Source organism: Dipteris shenzhenensis, chromosome 25 (assembly GCF_047967505.1).
Source record: "Dipteris shenzhenensis isolate YYH24624 ecotype China chromosome 25, Dip_SZ_1.0, whole genome shotgun sequence".
Lineage (NCBI taxonomy): Eukaryota > Viridiplantae > Streptophyta > Polypodiopsida > Gleicheniales > Dipteridaceae > Dipteris > Dipteris shenzhenensis.
In genome coordinates this window covers 21,548,075-21,566,203 of record NC_141620.1, presented here as the reverse complement: position 1 = coordinate 21,566,203, position 18,129 = coordinate 21,548,075, and the positions used below count along the sequence as shown (strand labels likewise).

Genomic DNA, 18,129 nt, shown 5'->3' with positions numbered 1-18,129 from the left:
ATGTTAATTTTTGTCCCACTCCCCCCACCATTAGAACTAATTAATTAACTAGGGCCCAATTTCGGCCCTATTCACCAATGGAAAGCTTCTGGGCAAGATCTCTCCTTTCAGTAGGAGGAGTCCAATACTGGGCAGGAAGCTGGAAAGCAGACAAAGCTCATCCAACAGACCAGCGCTAGAGAAAACCGTGTCGAGCAGAGTGACGAAGCAGGGGGCTACAAAAAATGCTCCCTATGAGCGCAACACGTGCCACGCTGGAAGACGCGGGGGGAGGCGCTCTAAAACCTGGAAGAGCAAACCCCCCACAAAGGTTGGACTCTGCAGTTTGAAAAGCTGACTTTGGGGCACAAGAAGAGGAGAGAGGTTCAAAACACCTACTATATAAACAACAAAAAAAACAACTCAGAAACTAGCAGCTTCTTTTGGCACTTTTGCAGCTGCAGCCCCCAACGCATTTGCAACCAGCTTGTTGCTCCTCAGCTCGCAGCCTCGCCCCCTTCGATTTTCTGGTTCGTTCTTTCCCCCTTTCGTCTCTTTACCTTCCCTTTTGTCAGCATTTTTTTCTGATTTTCGACTACACTTGCCATCTTTCCCCCTCACAACCTCCCCTTGCCATTTGTCCAGCTCTTCGCGCTTTCGAAACCGCACTCCTACTCGCGGAGGCAAGTTGTCATTTGGGGAATTTTAGAACCGCTCCGCAGTGTTAGCTTGCCAAGCGAACTATAAATGTAATTTGCCACCGCTTCCATCAAAGAAATAAATTGTAATGGGAGCATGACGTCGTACACCCGCCTTCCGGACTTGAAGATCAAATACTTGTAGTACGTTTCATAGGAAGAAAACAAATGCATCTCTCCTTATTCCACAATTTTTTCTTTCGTTAACGAGCATGCTCGGTTTTAAGCGTTCGGATTGGAGTAATGGAGTTTTTGTCCACCATGTCATTTGTTGGCAGGGTAATGAGAAAGAATCTGAGCGAACGACGATCTTCGTTGCCTATAGTTCAAATTATTGTCGAAAAGAATGGACGTCCAAAAGGATCAATGGGGTAAGATGGGTAATACAGGGCTCTGTACGGAGCGATGGGCCCAAGAAAACGCCATCATGCTGGATTATGGAGCAGAAATCCTCTCGTTCATGCCAAAAATTCATAATTCAGGATACTTCATTGAACCTGGACTGCAACAATTGGCTGCTAGGGAGTACGCAGAACCAGGTTATTGCAGCCGAGTAGATGAATTTAGGGTGGGACGCAAAGAATATGGGTCGATAACGTTTTTGGGTGAGACAGATGTAAGATGGCTTGATCTAGGGAGCATTATATCAATCGGGATGTGTGAAGTGATTGTCTATGGTGATGAAGACAAGAAACCTCCACTTGGCCATGGTCTTAACAAACCTGCAGAGGTCACTCTTTATAATGTCAAGTGCCGGAACAAAAATACTGGTGAGCTCGTGTGTGACGGGCCAGAATTGGTACACTTTGAGAAGAGACTGAAGACGACTACGGAAAAACAGGGTGCTGATTTTATCTCGTATGTTGTCTCTAAACAAGAATGGAAGTTTCGGGTTAGGCACTTCAGCAGATTTGGCTTGGATGATTCTGAAGATGAAGAAGAACCCGCTCAAGATACTCATAGGGCTCTCATCGACATGAATGGGGATATGTTGGAAGATGTAGAACCAGCAGATATGGAAGAAACCACAGCAAAGGTCGCTATTTGGCAACCCGAAAGGTCCGATGTTGGCTCAGAAGAGATTGAAGCAGAAGGCTCCCCAATGCAGGATATTCAAGCCAATATGGCTCATACTACTTTGGCTCATTCACTTCCTTTACACCTAAGACTTGATCCTTTGAAGATGCAACAGATGAGGATGCTTTTCTTTGCTTCAGGAGAGGAAGCTGAAGATATAGCTTTACCTAGGATCATGGAGAAGTTTCCCCCACGTTCTTTGAAGAAGGTTGCGAGTCCTACGGTTGCAGACAATATTGTTGTGCAAAGCAGTCCTGACCATCTAAGGGATCACCATCCCATCACTGAGGAGCCTCCAAGGAGGCAGACTTTTTCAAAGCACTTAATGAAAGTAAGTCCACAGTCTTCTTGGAAGCGTTCACATAATTACTCTCCTAGTCTTTTGAGTAGACAGGTGAATATGGATTTTGAGCAGGAGAGGTCACCTGCCAAACAGTGCAGAGTATTGCTTTCTGCGGAGGGAAAAACTGAACATTTTGTTTCAAAAAAGTCCAGGATTGGGTTCAAAAACGAGCTGAGTTCTGAGTCTTGTACGATTGGGCGCTCTAATAATGTTGTTGATGCAGCATTGTTTTTGGGGAGGTCTTTCCGTGTTGGATGGGGTCCTTATGGGCTGCTGGCACATTCAGGAAACCCTGTCAGAGGAGGAGGTGGCCTGACCAATTGCATTTCTTCTTCAGTTCATTTGGAGAAGGTTGCCCTTGATGCTTCTGTAAGGGATGAGCAAGGAAAGGCCAGGGATGATCTGATTGAGTTGCAGTTTGTATCCCCTCTCAACCTCCATTTTTCGACGAGTAGGATTATAGATGGAATGGATGAGCATCCATCCAATGTAAGATTACGTTATGTGCTTTGTGATCAAGTGGAACTCCCAACTGTTTGCGGCAACTATGAAGATCTAATCGTCAAGCAGCATGCTGTTGAAGGGTTGTCTGCTTTGCAACGCCTTGTTTTACGGCATCAGGTCATGATATGGCACCTATTGAATGTACTCTTCTCGGAAAAGCTAAGTATGCAGCAACCTGAAATTCAGGAAGAGGAAGACCTAGACAAAGCAGAGGAGATCAATCCCAACCTTGAGTCAGAGGTGAAAGCTTTAGTTAGAAGAGCTGAGTTTAGTAGCTGGCTTCAAGACAGTGTTAGAAATGGCATACAAGAGGAGTTAATGAATTCAGAGGTCAAAGATCAGTTGAAGGAGATTTTTTCTTTTTTAACAGGTAGGCAGCTCGATGAGGCTGTTCAAATAGCTGCAGCAAGAGGGGATGTTCGTCTGGCTTGCTTAATAAGCCAAGCAGGAGGTTCAATGGATACCAGGAACGACATTGCATGCCAGCTTGAGATTTGGACAGAGGAGGGATTGGATTTTAGTTTGATAGAGAAGGATAGGGTGCAGCTTTATAAATTGCTTTCTGGTGATATTCAAGGAGCATTGGTAGATCGTGAAATTGACTGGAAACGTTTTTTGGGATTGCATATGTGGTACCATCTTGCTCCAGACACTCAGCTTCCCAATATCATCGAAGCTTACAGTCTTCTTGTAGAAAACCATTCTGCACCTCAACCTATTCCCTTGTATGTGGAGGAAGGTGCATTGCATGGATTTTCTGGACTTAATGAACAAGGAATTTATGACACAGCATATTATCTCATGCTTTTACATGCAAACCAAGGACTGAATGTAGTTGATGTTCGAAAAATGTTTTCCTCTTTTTCATCAACATACGATCCACTGGATCATAGAATGGCTTGGCTTCAATATGGTCTTCTCCAATCGGTTGGTGTTTTAAGTCCTTTACAGTTGCATGTTTTGGACATGAACTTTGTATCACAGCTTCTTGCGGTGGGTCAATGTCACTGGGCTATTTATGTTGCTCTCCACATGCCGCCAAATCTCAACTATCCAGGCTTGCACGAGAAGGTTATCAAGGAAATTTTGAACCAGTATTGTGAAGTATGGAGTACGAGTGATCTTCAACAAGCCTTTCTTGAGGACGAGCTAGGCATACCGACGGAGTGGCTACATGAGGCATTGGTTGTTTTCTCTCTTGCGGCAATCCAGCTAGAGTCTCTTTTCTTAAAAATGTCAATGTGTTGCGTTTGCCCTTTTTAACAGGCTGGTTATATTACTGACCATGTTCTTTTGATAAAACTATGAGTTTGTGGCAGGGTGAGGGTTGTCAGCTGCAGAGATAACAATGACTTAAAATAAATTGTTATCATGGAATTGTTCAAACTGTATATTTTACAGGAAACTGCAGGCTTACTTTTGCATACGTCCAGCTGTATTTACTGTGATTGCAGGAGTTATGTTTTGTTGTTTAGGGTCTTGCATTTAGCCCTGGACAATTACTGGGATTTGCAGACTGTTGATTCTCTTAGAGAGTCTGATGTATCTATGAGGCTGATGCAATGCCATGGACTTAAAAGTGCACGGGAAACTGTAGCCCAGTTGTCATGTGCACGGATTGGTATCTGACATGTACTGGGGTACACAAGACTAGCTAGGTAGCTTGGGGAGGCTTAGGGCCAGGCAGGCTTGATTCTCGGGTTGAGTGGCAAGGGTACGACCAGTTAGAGGTCTTCGCTATTTTTGGCGCATTGGGCTCGAGTCTATATAAGGGGTCCAGAGGTTCAGTTCTCAGAGAGCCGAGGGAAGCAAGTCTAGTTCCCTAGTGCTAGGTCTGATCTTGGATTGAGTCGCAGATGCACGCCTGCATCTTAGCGTAGCCCAAGGCCTAGCAGCAAATCCAAGGCCTCTAGGTGCCACTTGGTGGTATGGGACACCAGGCTGGTCAAGATCTGGTTGGGAGTTCGTGCCAGTACCTCAGCTCATGGCTTGGAAGGGACATCTCCTGATTCGGGATCGTACCCCGTAGGTGTCATGGTTGGGTGGTGAGCAGCCTGCTCAGATTCGTCACGTTTGGTGTGTTCTTGTGTTTGCTTGCAAGTCAGAGGTTTCAGGAGTGCTGGGGTCGTGTCACCAGTGCTGATTTTCCTCACTGCTTCAGTGTGATCCTTCACCTGTGGATACTCCAGCCTGAGTGTTCACTGTTCCTTTGTGGTAGGTTGTTGTCTAGCATCACTCCCAAAAAATACGGTATGCACTAATCAGAGATGTTATTGGAGGGTTTGATCCAAAGATTTTTCTTGTGTATTCGTGTATTCGGATGGAGATCATTAGGATGAGTCTCTGTCTTGAGAAGTTATTCAAGGTTGGAGATTGTGGTGTCTACTTTCTTTTACATGCATCCACCCTAGCCATGCAATGGACATGCATCATGACTGAGCTGCTTCAATGCGCGTATGTGAAGGAGAAAAGGCCCACTTTGTGAGTTAGTTCTCTCACCAGGAGAGGAAAGAGGTTGTATCTAAGTTAAAATTAGTATAACGGCAGGGCCAGGCAGCATTCAAGGCAGCCTACAAGCAAGCACATGCCACAGAATAAGGTCAACTCCCATTCGTAAATTCTAGCCCCCAAATGAGGACAGCATGGGGGGGGGGGGGGTCAGAAGAGGGAGAGTGTCTGCCATGTGGGCAGGAAGAGGGGAGAGAGGCTGCCATCTGGGCAGCACACAGGCCGCCACATGGGCAGCTCATAGAGTTCCTTCTTGTATTCAATGGAGATCCACCCTTTAGGGAATGATCTGTCCTGGAAGAGACAGCCATGGTGTTTGCCATCCATTGGGCCACACATGGACCCTGTTTTAGGGCAAGCTGCAGCCTATTTTAGACCCCATTGAAGGTGCACAACCTGCTGCTGTTGGCCAAGACAGTGGGCAGAAGTCCTAGGGTTTTTACGTGTTCCCAAAGGCTGCCCGGATGTTGGCCAGTTCATGGACTATGTTGGTCAGATTTACAAATCAGTCGGTCTTTTACCGACTGGGTCAGCCAGGCTGTGGGGGCATTTCAGCCCCTATAAAAGGCTCCTATTGGGGGGGCACATATTCCTTCCAAGAGAGTCCTCTGCCGACTGCAGGACAGCCCCCCAGAAGTGCACAGTAGGTACTAGAAGAGGCAGTGAAGGGCAGCAGCAGCAAGGCAGGGATTGCAGTTTAGCCGTCCTTGTGTATTAGAGTACCACAAAAGGCGGAGACGGATGCGTCAGCAGCGTGCAGCGAAGGCGCTGGTGGATCCAGCAGCCCTTAGCCATTGTGAAGAGCTCAATTAGTGAGCAGATCACATAGGGCAGACACGGTGCTGATAGATTGACTGTTTTGGGCTTCTCTCATGGCCACTGAAGGCCTTATTCTGTGAGCAGTGGATTAGGGCAACATTTTTGGCCTAAGTTCCAGTGGGCAGCACCCTGCCGTCTACATAGAGTGGTTTGTGTGTGCACCTTTTGCAATACATTTTGGGTCCTCCCTTTGGACATTCTTATTCAGTTATTGTCTTGTGTAGCTTCGCTTTGGATTCTCAGCCTTGTTATTTCGCCCACACCTTCTCCTGGGGTACTTCATTTGTGCCCACACTTTCTCTTGGGATACTTTATGAATGCTTTCTTTAAATCTACTAAACAGCAGTAGAGCGTGTTGTTTCCCCTTCTTGTGATCAGGTGGTTAACTATGGAGTGATTTGGCCTGAACACTACTAGTTTCACCCATTCGCTGACTTTTGTTCTATAATTTTGTCATATATCGATTAGGCTGCTCACCATTGTTCTGTAAATTTTTGCATCTTTGTTGTTTCCTCCTTTAAACAGGGATTATTCTGTTAGTTTGCCACTCCTTTGGTGCCCCCTAAAGAGAGGACTTGCATTTTTTGATGAATTTTCTCAAAGGTAGAGGAGAGGGACATATCATGAGATGTAAGATATTGATATAGGGTAGATACAATGGTTCAACACTAATCTCTTCATTGCCATATTGTCTTGAGGGAGACATTATCCATCTTTATTTTAAACCTCTCTAGAAACCAGATATCTAGTTTGCCTTTTTAAGGGAAAGGACTGAGGCATCTCGCCATTCACACACACTTAGTCTCTAACATTCTGAGCAACATTTGATATAAGGAACAAAGATTGCCTCTAATCCGATGTTGTAGTGTTTGAGCAAGGAGACCCTCTGGAGTCCAGTGCCTTTCCATTGGCTGGTTTCTTCAGCTCATTCTCAGCTCAAGTGCTGTAAATTTTTTTTCTATTGCTAGGTTCTTGTCTAGCCTCCCATGTTCCATACGTTGTGTCAACAAGTGGTCATCTGGTACCGTTGCCCTTGGTCTTGTCCGTTACCATCTTTTATGTATGCTACTTTGCCATCCTTATTTGCAATCACTACTATCTCAACGTTTGTACTATGAGATGTCTAGATTTACACCAAACCTCTCCCTCCCTTCTCCCCCTTTTCCCATCATAAAGGGCATTTTGCCATTGAGGCTCAGATACACGCATGGTATTGTGAAGAATTATTAAGGGTCTCATCTAGGATCTCCTTTTCCTTTATGCATAATGCTATCTCATCCATCTTCGAGTTCACCAAGTTGTCCAACGTTGAAAAAATTGCAGACTAGGGTAAGCAATGAAGCAATGGATTATGGAGGTGGAAGCAATGGAGCAAACCGTACAGCTGTAATGTATTGCAGGAATGAATGAAAAGTAGAAAGTACACCCAATATAACAAAAGCCTAGGACAGGTTGTCCTAGTAGTACCAAGTGTACTAATTGCTACATGTACTAAGTGTACCATATGTCCTAACTGCCTATATCTAGGCCTACAAGGCACATACCAAGGAATAGAAGGCACCAATGGGTAGCCCATGGGAAGGCTTACAAACCCCCCTCCATGGTATGGGCTGAATTATCCTAGACATGTCTCAGAATACCTGAAGAACTAATGTCATGTATGGATATAGCAACCTATGGCTGTACAGAGCATAACAGATCAAGTTACAAAAGGTAGTAAGTTCAAAGCTTGCCGGAAAGCTTCAAACTTAGGTGGAGGAAGAGCTTACATAAAAAGATCTGCCAAGTTGTCTTCAATGGGAACATAAGACAACTGGATATCACCTGCTAACAATCTCTCTCTGACATAGTAATAATGAACCTCAATTAGCTTTGTGCGGGCATGGAAAACTGGATTTTGTGAAACAGCCAAAGCACTTTGACTATCCATGAAGATGACACTAGGAGCTGTTTGACAGACGTGAAGATTTGCAAGTTACTGTAGCGGTAAAAGCTGCTCTGTACTCAGCCTCACAGCTAGAAGTAGCAATCGTAGTGTGCTTCTTGCTTAACTATAAGAGATGCATGAAGTACCAAGCATGAAACAGTTGCCACTATGTGACGCACGGTCAGAACAATCAGCGCAATCACTATCAGTGAATCCATGGATGACAAGTGAAGAATTAGCCTTGTAGAGAAGACCCAAATGCTAAGTGCCTTTGAGATATCTGAAGACACGCTTCACGGCCTGCTAATGGTATGTAGAGTGGTATGAAGACAGCATACTGAAAATCTGGCCTGGTATGGCATAAATATATCAAACAACCAACTGTCTACTGATAGAGAGTGATGTCACATGCACCACTGCCATCCTCAGAGGAGAAATGAAAACCAGGGTTTAACAGTTTGGATATTGACTTGCAACCCTCAAACTGAAAATGTTGCAAAAGCTGTCCAATGTACTTGGATTGTGACATCAAAATTACCCCCCCACTGCTATCAAATTGAATGCCCAGATAATAATGCAAAGGACCAAGATCTGACATAGCAAATGTCTTCTGCAAGTCAAGTCTAATGCTCAACGTGTGTCCCTATAACAAGCATGTCATCCACATAGAGTACTAAAATCAGCAAATCTGTCCCTCTTATGGATGTAGAGAGTGGCCTCTGTAGGGCTGTTTTGAAAGCTAAGACTTAGTAAATGAGCATGTATCCTTGAATGCCAAGCCCGGGGCATACCTTCTTCAGAACCTCCAACCTCAAAGCCAGGAGGATGGGTAACATAAACTTCCGCTTGTAAGTGCCCATGAAGAAATGATGTTTTAATATCAAGCTGATGTGCTCACGTACCAAGATCCAAAGCCCCCACCTCCCAATAAAAGTGGGCAGCAAAGGCAATAGTGGTGATCCTAGAAGTGGGGGCAAAAGTTTCTTCAAAGTCAATGCCTTGTTGCTATGCATAGCCCTTTGCAACAAGACGGGCTTTGTAACGGTAACGGTCCACAGAACCATCAACTTTCCGTTTAACCTTGTATACCCACTTAGTTCCAATGGCGTTCTTGCAAGAGGCAAGTCACACAATTCCCAAGGGATTGAATCCAATTCAGCTTGCATGGCCTGCAACCAACAATCATTTTCAAAGGCATCCTCTTGGTATAATGGCTATTCATTGCGTGCTGTAGCAATCAATGCAGAAGCAACCAAATTAGCATGTTCTTTTCTAACAGCTTCTCTAGTATGGGCTGGTAGAAGAGCATCTTGTTTGCTGTCTTTGAGAGTGTCAAACGACCGATAGGGAAGTCTTTTGGGCTCCTGATTTTCAGCTATCTCTTGGTCAATTGCCATGTGCATAATATCCTAATCAATCGGAGGCGTATCAGGCTTGAAATGTTGCTGATTTTCAGACTGCACAAGTGGCTGATGGCCATTAGAAGGAGGAACCTCAGATGTAGCATCATCATGTGGGTCTGACTAAAACAAAGGCATCAAGCTGTCAAAGAGATCTGATGCATCAACTATGGGCTGTTTTTGACGGGTCCAGCAAAGGCATGGATGATAACTCATCAAAACAACATCTCTACTTACAAAAACTTTGCCCTTGCGGGGCTGGTAGAGCTTGTAACCCTTGCTCTCTGAGCTGTACCCAATAAAAATGCATTTGGCAGCTTTGTCATCCAACTTCGCCCGTGTCTGTGAAGGCACATGTGCGTATGCCAAGCAAGCAAAAGTCCTCATGTGAGAAATCTTGGGCTTATGGCTTGTCCAAGCCTCATAAGGGGTGATGGTTTTCAATGCCTTGGTTGGGCATCTATTCAAAATATAATTTGCACACATGATTGCATCCAACCACAATTTGTTAGGTGAGTGCATCCCTTTGAGCATACACCTGGCCATCTCCTTGACTGATCTATTCTTCCTTTCAGCCACGGGATTCCGTTGAGTGTAAGGCACGGTGCATTGATGATTTATGCCTCGCGAGGCCAAATAATCAGCAAATTATTTTTACATGTATTCACCCCCCCTGTCTGTATTTATGTTGGCAATTCTCGGCTCAATTTCATTCTCTACCAAGGCAGTGAAATGTCAGAAACATGCAAAAACTTCAGATTTGGATTTCAAAGCAAAAATCCAAGTGTATCTGGTAAAGTCATCAATGAAAGAGACAAAATAGTAAAATCCTCCATGCAACCATCGTTACGCTAAAACGCGTTTCAGGGCCTACTTGGACCCTGGAACGCGTTTCAAGAAAGGCTCCGACTAGAAATGGCGTTTCGGGGCTATAAGTTTCAGACCCTTGAAATGGTTGGCTGAAATGCGTTTTAGAGGGCTGAAACAGGCCGTTTCAAGTAATACCTCCCTTCCTCTATTTCACGATTTTCGCCAGCGGACATTTTCTTTGTCTACGTTTTGGTTTTCGCCTCCTCTAGCAATCTTTCACTCCCTCCACCCCTTCAGCCTCACACTCTTGGAATTTTGAGGGTTTTCTAGCCCTCCTTGAGCCCAATTCACTCGCTTGGAGTCCTTTCTCTCTACTGAGCTATGTGTATGTACAGATTGTTGTATGTACTATGCACTATGTTTTAAGTTACAAGTTGGTAGGCTGTAGCATTTCTAAATCTGTATGTGCTCAGATCAAAATCCCCCTTGATGATGTAGGGTTTCCCAGTTTCAGCCCTCCTAGAAACCCTGAAACGTTTATGTTTTCGTTTCCGTTTCCCGTTTTCTCGTTTTCGTTTCCCCTAACTATGGCTGCAACTTGCATGGGGCCACAAACATCATTGTGAATTGAATGCACCAACTCTCGCATCCTTGGGAAATGCAAAATGGTGCATTTTTCCAAGTAGACATGCTTCACAGACATGCTTTGGAGGCATATGCATCTTAGGAAGATCAACAACCATATCTTCTTTATGCAACTTTACCAAAGCTTCGAAGTTGAGGTATCCAAACCTCTCATGCCATAAATGAGTATTTGCCATGATAGAAGCATCAACAACATAAGTATCTACATCTGCAAGTCGAGCATCATCCAGCATCTGTCATATGCATCAAGTCTGTAAAGTCCTCTAAGCATGTGCTAGTCAACACCATGGTAAAGGCATGTCTAACATCATAGACTACACCTAACACCATAAAAAAGAACTTGATATCCACAAGTAGCTATGGCTGAAATGGATATGAGGTTTTTGCGGATGCTTGGTACATATAGTACATTGTCTAGAGTGACTAGACCACTAGATACTGACTTGCCCAATGCCTTTTATTATTGAATAAGATGCATTATTTACACATGTAACTGTCCCCCCCTTGGGGCATCTACAAGTGAGTTGAATAACTTCCGGTAGGATGTGATGTGCTTACTAGCAGGCATCAAAAGCATCAGAAATTGTCATGCATGCATCGTGAATAGAAGGATTGTACTGACAAGTAACAAGAAAAGCCCAATGATGATCATGTGCAAAGTTGGCTGTCTCTTGCCTGTCATCTGCTCTAGGAGCACGAGAAATTGCAAGACCTGACTCCTTCTTTTCATATGCGATTCTCTTTTTGCACTCAGTGATGTCATGCCCAGGTTTCCTGCAATAGTTACATCTCTTTTTCTTTTTCTTCTGTCTAAAAGAAGATGCATAAGAGGAATGACCAGCATGTGTATTAGGGGGCTTACCATTTGAAACTTTACCCTTGCCCTTGTTTCTATGCTGTGTGGCAAAGGCTTGATCACTAGCCATAGAAGCATTTCTATTCACGCGGCTTTGTTCTTCCTATAACAAAAGGGCAACCAACTAGCTAAAAGTGTAGTGGTTGGCATTACCCATGGCAACCAACCGCAAAGTAGTGGCAAAGCCTTGGTATGAATCATGCAATCCATCAAGTGTCATGGATACAAGCTAAGAATTTGGGACTACCTCATCAATGTTTGCCAAGTGCTCTTTCAAATCTTTTAACACTGGTAAGATAGGCATCCATATTACCACCCTCTAGCCAGAGGTGAACTCTCAGCCGAGGTGCAGAACTAGCAAGGACAGCAAGGCGGCTGACCTAGGGCACCTTGAATTGCAGCAGCAGGCCACAAATGTGAAAGTCCACTGGTCTAGGACTCCAAAATGCAAGAGCAGGCCATAAATGTGCAAGTCGGCTGATTGGGGGCGGAAGAGATGGCGGGGGGAGGAGATGGTGGTAGGAGGCGGAGGGGATGGTGGGGGGAGGCCGAGGAGAAGGCGGGGGGGGCGGAAGAGATGGCGGGGGGGAGGAGATGGCCGGGGGAGGAGATGACAGGGGGGAGGCAGAGGAGGGCGGGGGGGAGGTGGAGGAGGCTGCGGGAGGGAAGAGATGGCGAGGGGGCAGCTGGATCAACCAGGGGCAGCAGCTCACGCGGGAGCTTGAGAGCTCCTCCTCACCGTACATGCTGTTCCATTGTGGTCAGGTCACATAAGGTTGTTCATACAACAGTATCTGCATTCTCTTCAAAATTTGACAATTTTGTGTGGCATTAATGACCATTTTTTGTCTTGGTGTGCTGCATGCTCTTTGGCTATAATATTTGCTGGGCAACTACATTTGCAACCATGGGTTTCATGCTGGAGTCCAAAATCCAAATGAATAATTTATGCCTGTATGACTGCAGTGTAGATTAATTTATGCCTGTATGACTGCACCAACAGGGCACACGACTGTCAAGAAGCGTGCCAGCAGAAATGTGACCTTTGCAGTGAAATTGAAATTACGCTGCCGCGTTGTGTATGAGTTCCAAATGTGGAAAATGAGTTGAGTGACCCATAGTTCCCAGAAACTCCATTTCAGAAGGCCTGAAATGGTACAGCGTTTTTGAGCCATTTCCAAAGGGTTATTTTTCTTCCTCTAATTTTTCATGTGCGACATTCGACAAACCATTTTCTTGCATCGCTGAATCACGATTTCTGCCCTTGCCGGGAACAAACAGGCTGCCATGTGGGCAGCACAACAAAGGTCATACCTGGCATGTCAGTGAAGGTACGAAACGAAGAGAGAGAGAGAGTGCAGGTACAAGACGAGTCGATAGAGCAGGCACGTCAAATCTTAGATAAAATGAAGAAAACACAAATACAAAGTACTTGTACCTAGACCTAGGACTAAGTGTCCTATGTGGCCTAGAAGGCACTAACACTATAAGTGCCTACACTAATGCCTACAAGGCACATACCATGGCCTATAGGGCATCACTAGAACCACCAGAAGATGGCCTACAAACCCCCCTCCATGGGATGGGCTGAAGTACTCTGGAAACATCTCAGAATACCTGGTAGTTTCTGGTCATGGTGGCACATGTTCATCCAAAAGGATATAGCCACCTATGAATGTACAAGGAATGTCAGATCATGTAACAAAGGGAACCAAGTGTAAAGCCTGTCGGAAGACTTCGAACTTGGGACGAGGAAGTGCCTTTGTAAACATATCTGCGATGTTGTCCTCTGTGGGAAGATAGGACAACTCTATGTCTCCTGCTGACAACCGCTCCCGAACATAATGATAGTGAACTTCAATATGCTTGGTACGCGCATGAAACACTGGGTTACGCGCAATGGCCAAAGCACTCTGGCTGTCAGTGTAGACAATAGTGGAGGATGTCTGGCAAATACCAAGATCTGTAAGTAACTGTCGAAGCCAAACACACTCTACTGTAGCGGTGAAAGCTGCCCTGTACTCAGCCTCACAGCTAGACGTGGCAACTGTCGGTTGCTTCTTGCTGAGCCAAGAAATACATGAATTGCCAAGCAAAAAACAATTGCCAGTATGTGACACTCTGGTGTCGAAACATCCTGCCCAGTCACTATCCGTGTAAGCATGCATGATAAGTGAACCCTGATCACCGTAGAAGAGGGCTAAATCTTGAGTGCCTCTGAGATATCTGAAGACTCTCTTCAGTGCCTGCCAATGCTGTGAACTGGGCATGTGCATGAATCTGCTGAGCTGAGATACTGCATACTGCAAGTCAGGTCTGGTATGACATAAATAGTGATTCCATGAGTGCTATTCAGCTAGCACGGAATCCGGTCTTTCATGCAAAGATCAAACACATTGAGGTCAGGTACCATTTTATCAGGGAGGTACTTGAGGACAAGCGCATAGAGCTTGTCAAGGTTCATACAGATGATAACCCTGCAGATATGTTGACGAAGAGTCTACCTAGTCAGCGGTTTGAGTATTGTCGTGTATTGATGGGCATTGGATAGTATGCTCACTGGTTGTTCTCCCTTAAAGGCACATTGTCCTTTAAGTGGGAGGTTGTGGAGGTTAAAGGTCACTGTGCTTTTACCCCGGTTATGTACAATACTCAAACACATATATAAATGAATGAAAGAGAAGATTAGGGTGTTTTGCACCCACCAAAACTTGTGTGGCTCTCTGTTTCTCTCTCTCCCTCTTCCGTTCTTGCTTTCGTTGAGAGCACTCTCACAAGGTTCTATAAAAATATGCTAGTTAGATAGGGGAACTAGGACAAGGGCCCATTTAAAAAGTGCAAACCTCATAAGCATAGGGTGGCTACTCAATGAATGGGTAGGAAAACCTACAGCCTCTTAGACACAATATGCAAGGGTAGGGAGATACCCACAACCCTTTAAGAATAGTATGTCATAATATGCAAGAAGGGAAGGGGGGGTCCATAGACCTAGGTTGTTTGTATAACCTTGAAGGCTGCAATTTGCTGAGTATCTGGGCCCGTGATAAGCATATCATCCACATATAAAATCAGCACTAAAAAATCAGATCCACTCCCACGGAAATAAAGAGTGGGTTCTGTGGGACTATTCTGAAAACCAAGGGATAGTAAGTGTGCATGAATTTTGGCATACCATGCCCTGGGTGCCTACTTCAAACCATAAAGGGCTTTTCTAAGCCGGCATACCTTATTTTCAGAATTAACAACCTCAAAGCCAGGAGGTTGTGTGACATAAACTTCTTCCTGCAGATCCCCATGAAGAAAAGCGGTCTTGATGTCAAGTTGGTGCACTTGCCAATGATGATGGGCTGCAATGGCAATGACACATCGAATGGTAGTAATCCTGGATGTGGGAGCAAATGTCTCCTCAAAGTCAATGCCTTGTTGTTGGGCATACCCTTTTGCAACAAGACGAGCTTTGTATCGATCTATGCTGCCATCAGATTTCCTTTTTAATTTGTAGACCCACCGCGTTCCAATGGCATGCTTGCCAGGTGGGAGATCTACTAATTCCCATGTGTCATTTTTGGCAATAGATTGTAACTCAGCTTTCATTGCATCCATCCACTCTTTGCTGTCAAAAGCATCTTTATGGCACAAAGGCTCTTCATTGCAAGCTGTAGCAAGGAGTGCAAACTCAAGAAAGTGACCATGCTGTCTATTCCCTGATCTTGTCTGGGCAGCAAAAGGCTGATCTTGTTTGCTGTCCCTCAATGTATCCAGCATCTGGGAACTTGCCTTTGCTGTCTATTGACAGCTCTTTCTTCAATGACTGCATCATGAGTAATGGGATCATTCTGTGCCGGAAGAGTAACCTGCAAATCAGCATGAGGGTGTGGCTGATTATTGCTTAGTGGAGGGCCTGCAGGAGGCTCATGTTGCTGCTCAAAATCCTCTTCTGTTGATGGCAGAGGTAACCAAGATTCAAAGGCATCAAACATGTCAATATCTGGCTTTGCTTTGCAGTCCACAAGAGGAGAAGCTGAATGTTCAGCAAAGATCACATCTCTACTGACAATAATCTTCCCAGTATTTGGTTGATATAACCGATACCCTCTGCTCTCTTGGCTGTAACCAATGAATATGCATTTGATTGCCTTGTCATCAAGCGTATGTCTCAGCTGAGATGGTACATGAACATATGCAAGAGACCCAAAAACTTTCATGTGTGAAAGTGAAGGCTTCCTGCCTTTCCATGCTTCATAAGGTGTGATAGTCTTTAATGCCCGTGTAGGTAATCTATTCAGCACATAGTTGGCACACATTACTGCATCAAGCCAAAATTTATTGGGCAAAGACTTGGCCTTAAGCATGCATCTGGCCATCTCCATTGTGGACCTGTTTTTTCTTTCAGAAACAGGATTCTGCTGAGGAGTGTAAGGAGTAGTGCATGAGTGAATAATGCCCCGTGAGGATAGAAATGCATCAAACTCCTTTGACATATATTCACCCCCCCTATCTGTGTCGAGGGTGACAAGCTTGCATCCTGATTCATTCTCAACCATATTCAGCCATCTCTGAAAGCATAAGAAAACTTCAGATTTGGCCTTTAAAGGATATACCCAACAATACCTTGTGAAATCATCAATGAGAGTCATGAAATACTTGTATCCTCCAATGGCATTTGTCCTCATTGGGCCACAAACATCACTGTGTACTAGCTGCAATTTCCTTTGTGAGAGTTTTGGACAATTCTTTTGAAAAGGAAATCGATGCATCTTACCCAAAAGACAACCCTCACACACATGTTTGGAAATTGTGTGAGTTTGAGGTACATCATTTGCCATTTGCTGTGAATGTAGCTTTGCAAGAGCTCTATAATTGAGATGGCCCATTCTCTCATGCCAAAGATGAGTTTCAGCAAGCTGTGAATCTGAAATAGCCAATGCTTCAATAGAAAGTGCAGCTGAATGATGATCAAGATGATAAAGCCCTTTTTGCAAAGTGCCAGTGAGAACTATGGCATTGTCATCACGAAGATCATATACTAGGCATCTGTAGCCATCAAAAATTACTCTAAATCCTGAAGTAGCAATTGCTGAAATTGAAATCAAGTTGACTTCAATGCCAGGCACAAAAAGAACATTTGTCAGAGTGACTGGATGGCTGGAAATGGATGTGAGCTGCACATCTCCAATTCCTTTTACAGCATATGAAGCATTATTAGCACATGTAACAGTCCCCCCTCGAGGTGCATCAGCCAGAGAATGAAACAACTGTCTGCAAGATGTGACATGCTTGGAAGCACCACTATCAAAGTACCAGGACTGAGCATCATTAGCAGTAAAGAGTGCATCAGCTTTGGAGGGGTCAAATGAGCAATGGACAGCCCATGCCCAATCATCCTGAAGAGCATGTGCATGTGAAGCATCTGTTGGCTCATGGGATTCAATGGCATGTGAGGCATTAACTGTCAATCCTACTTTCTTTTTCTCCGAAGCAATGCGCTTCCTGCATTCTGAAATGTCATGTCTAGGCTTGCGACAATAGTTGCATCTTTTCTTCTTTCCCTTATTTGCTGTATTTTTAGATGCATGGGAGGAATTGCAGCTGCTATGCATAGAGGAATTGCAGCTGCTATGCGCAGATTTTGGCTTGCCCATAGGCTTGGAAGCCTTGCCTCTTCCTGTCTGCTGTGAAGCAAATGCATGATCAGGAATAATGGCTTGTCTGTTAGCTCTACTTTGCTCTTCTTGCAAAAGCAAAGTAACTAGCTGGTCAAAAGAATAGTGGTCTGGATTACCCATGGCCACTAATCGAAGGGTTATAGCAAACCCTTGATATGTATCTGGTAGTCCATTCAATGTGGTACTGACAAGCTGTGAATTTGGCACCACCTCATCAATGTTGGCAAGCTGTTCCATGAGGTCTTTGACCTTTGTCAAATATGCATCCATTGACTCACCTTCATTCATATTCACTTCCTGTAATTGCCTTCTCAAATATTATCCCAAGCATCCTTTGCTGTCCTGCAAGACCGGATGTGTGGAATAATGATTGTCTTGCATGATAAAGCAATGCATGAATGTGCATTTGCATCTCTTGCATCCCATCTTGACTGTTCTTGAGTTGGAAGAGCAGCAGCAGGAGTGCGAGGAAGAGGCATCAGGAGGAGTACCACCTGCAGAAGGACCAGCAGTAGAAACAACCACTGTAGCATTGGCTGGCCTCAGATCAGCCCCAGAAATAATATTCCATAAATGCTTTGCAACAAGAATATGTTTCATGAGATAAGACCACATCGGATAGTTGGTGCCATCCAACTTATCATCTTCACGAAGAACTCCAAATAAATCTTGATTGTTCCCAGCCATAGCAACTGTGATAACCTGTAAAAGACCTGAAAAACCAAAAGCCTCAAGGCTATCACTGCAAAAAAAGCTGGCTGTCCCAAAAAATGACAGCAAATATCTGCAAATTTCTGACCCAAATGTGACTGTGACAGGCAATGTTCACTGCAAAAACAGCAAATTTGGCAAAAGCCCCAAATTTATTGAGGGCAAATAGGCCAAAAAGAGGGAAAA

At 44.6% G+C, this 18,129-nt stretch overlaps 1 protein-coding gene across 3 annotated transcripts in view; it reads left to right on the top strand.

Moving 5' to 3' along the window:
* Positions 1 to 495: 495 nt before the first annotated feature.
* SAR3 (SUPPRESSOR OF AUXIN RESISTANCE 3) overlaps positions 496 to 18,129 on the top strand; it is a 31,914-nt gene continuing 14,280 nt past the window's right edge. Inside the window, exons 1-3 of one of the 3 annotated variants that reach the window (XM_087396357.1) lie at positions 497 to 509; positions 625 to 728; positions 956 to 3,786. In XM_087396357.1, the coding sequence (XP_087252483.1) occupies positions 1,024 to 3,786 (2,763 nt within the window). In that variant the 5' untranslated portion in view covers positions 497 to 509; positions 625 to 728; positions 956 to 1,023. Of the gene's footprint in view, positions 510 to 624; positions 822 to 955; positions 3,787 to 18,129 lie in introns of all 3 variants that reach the window. The other 2 variants (XM_087396356.1, XM_087396358.1) reach the window with 2 other exon arrangements.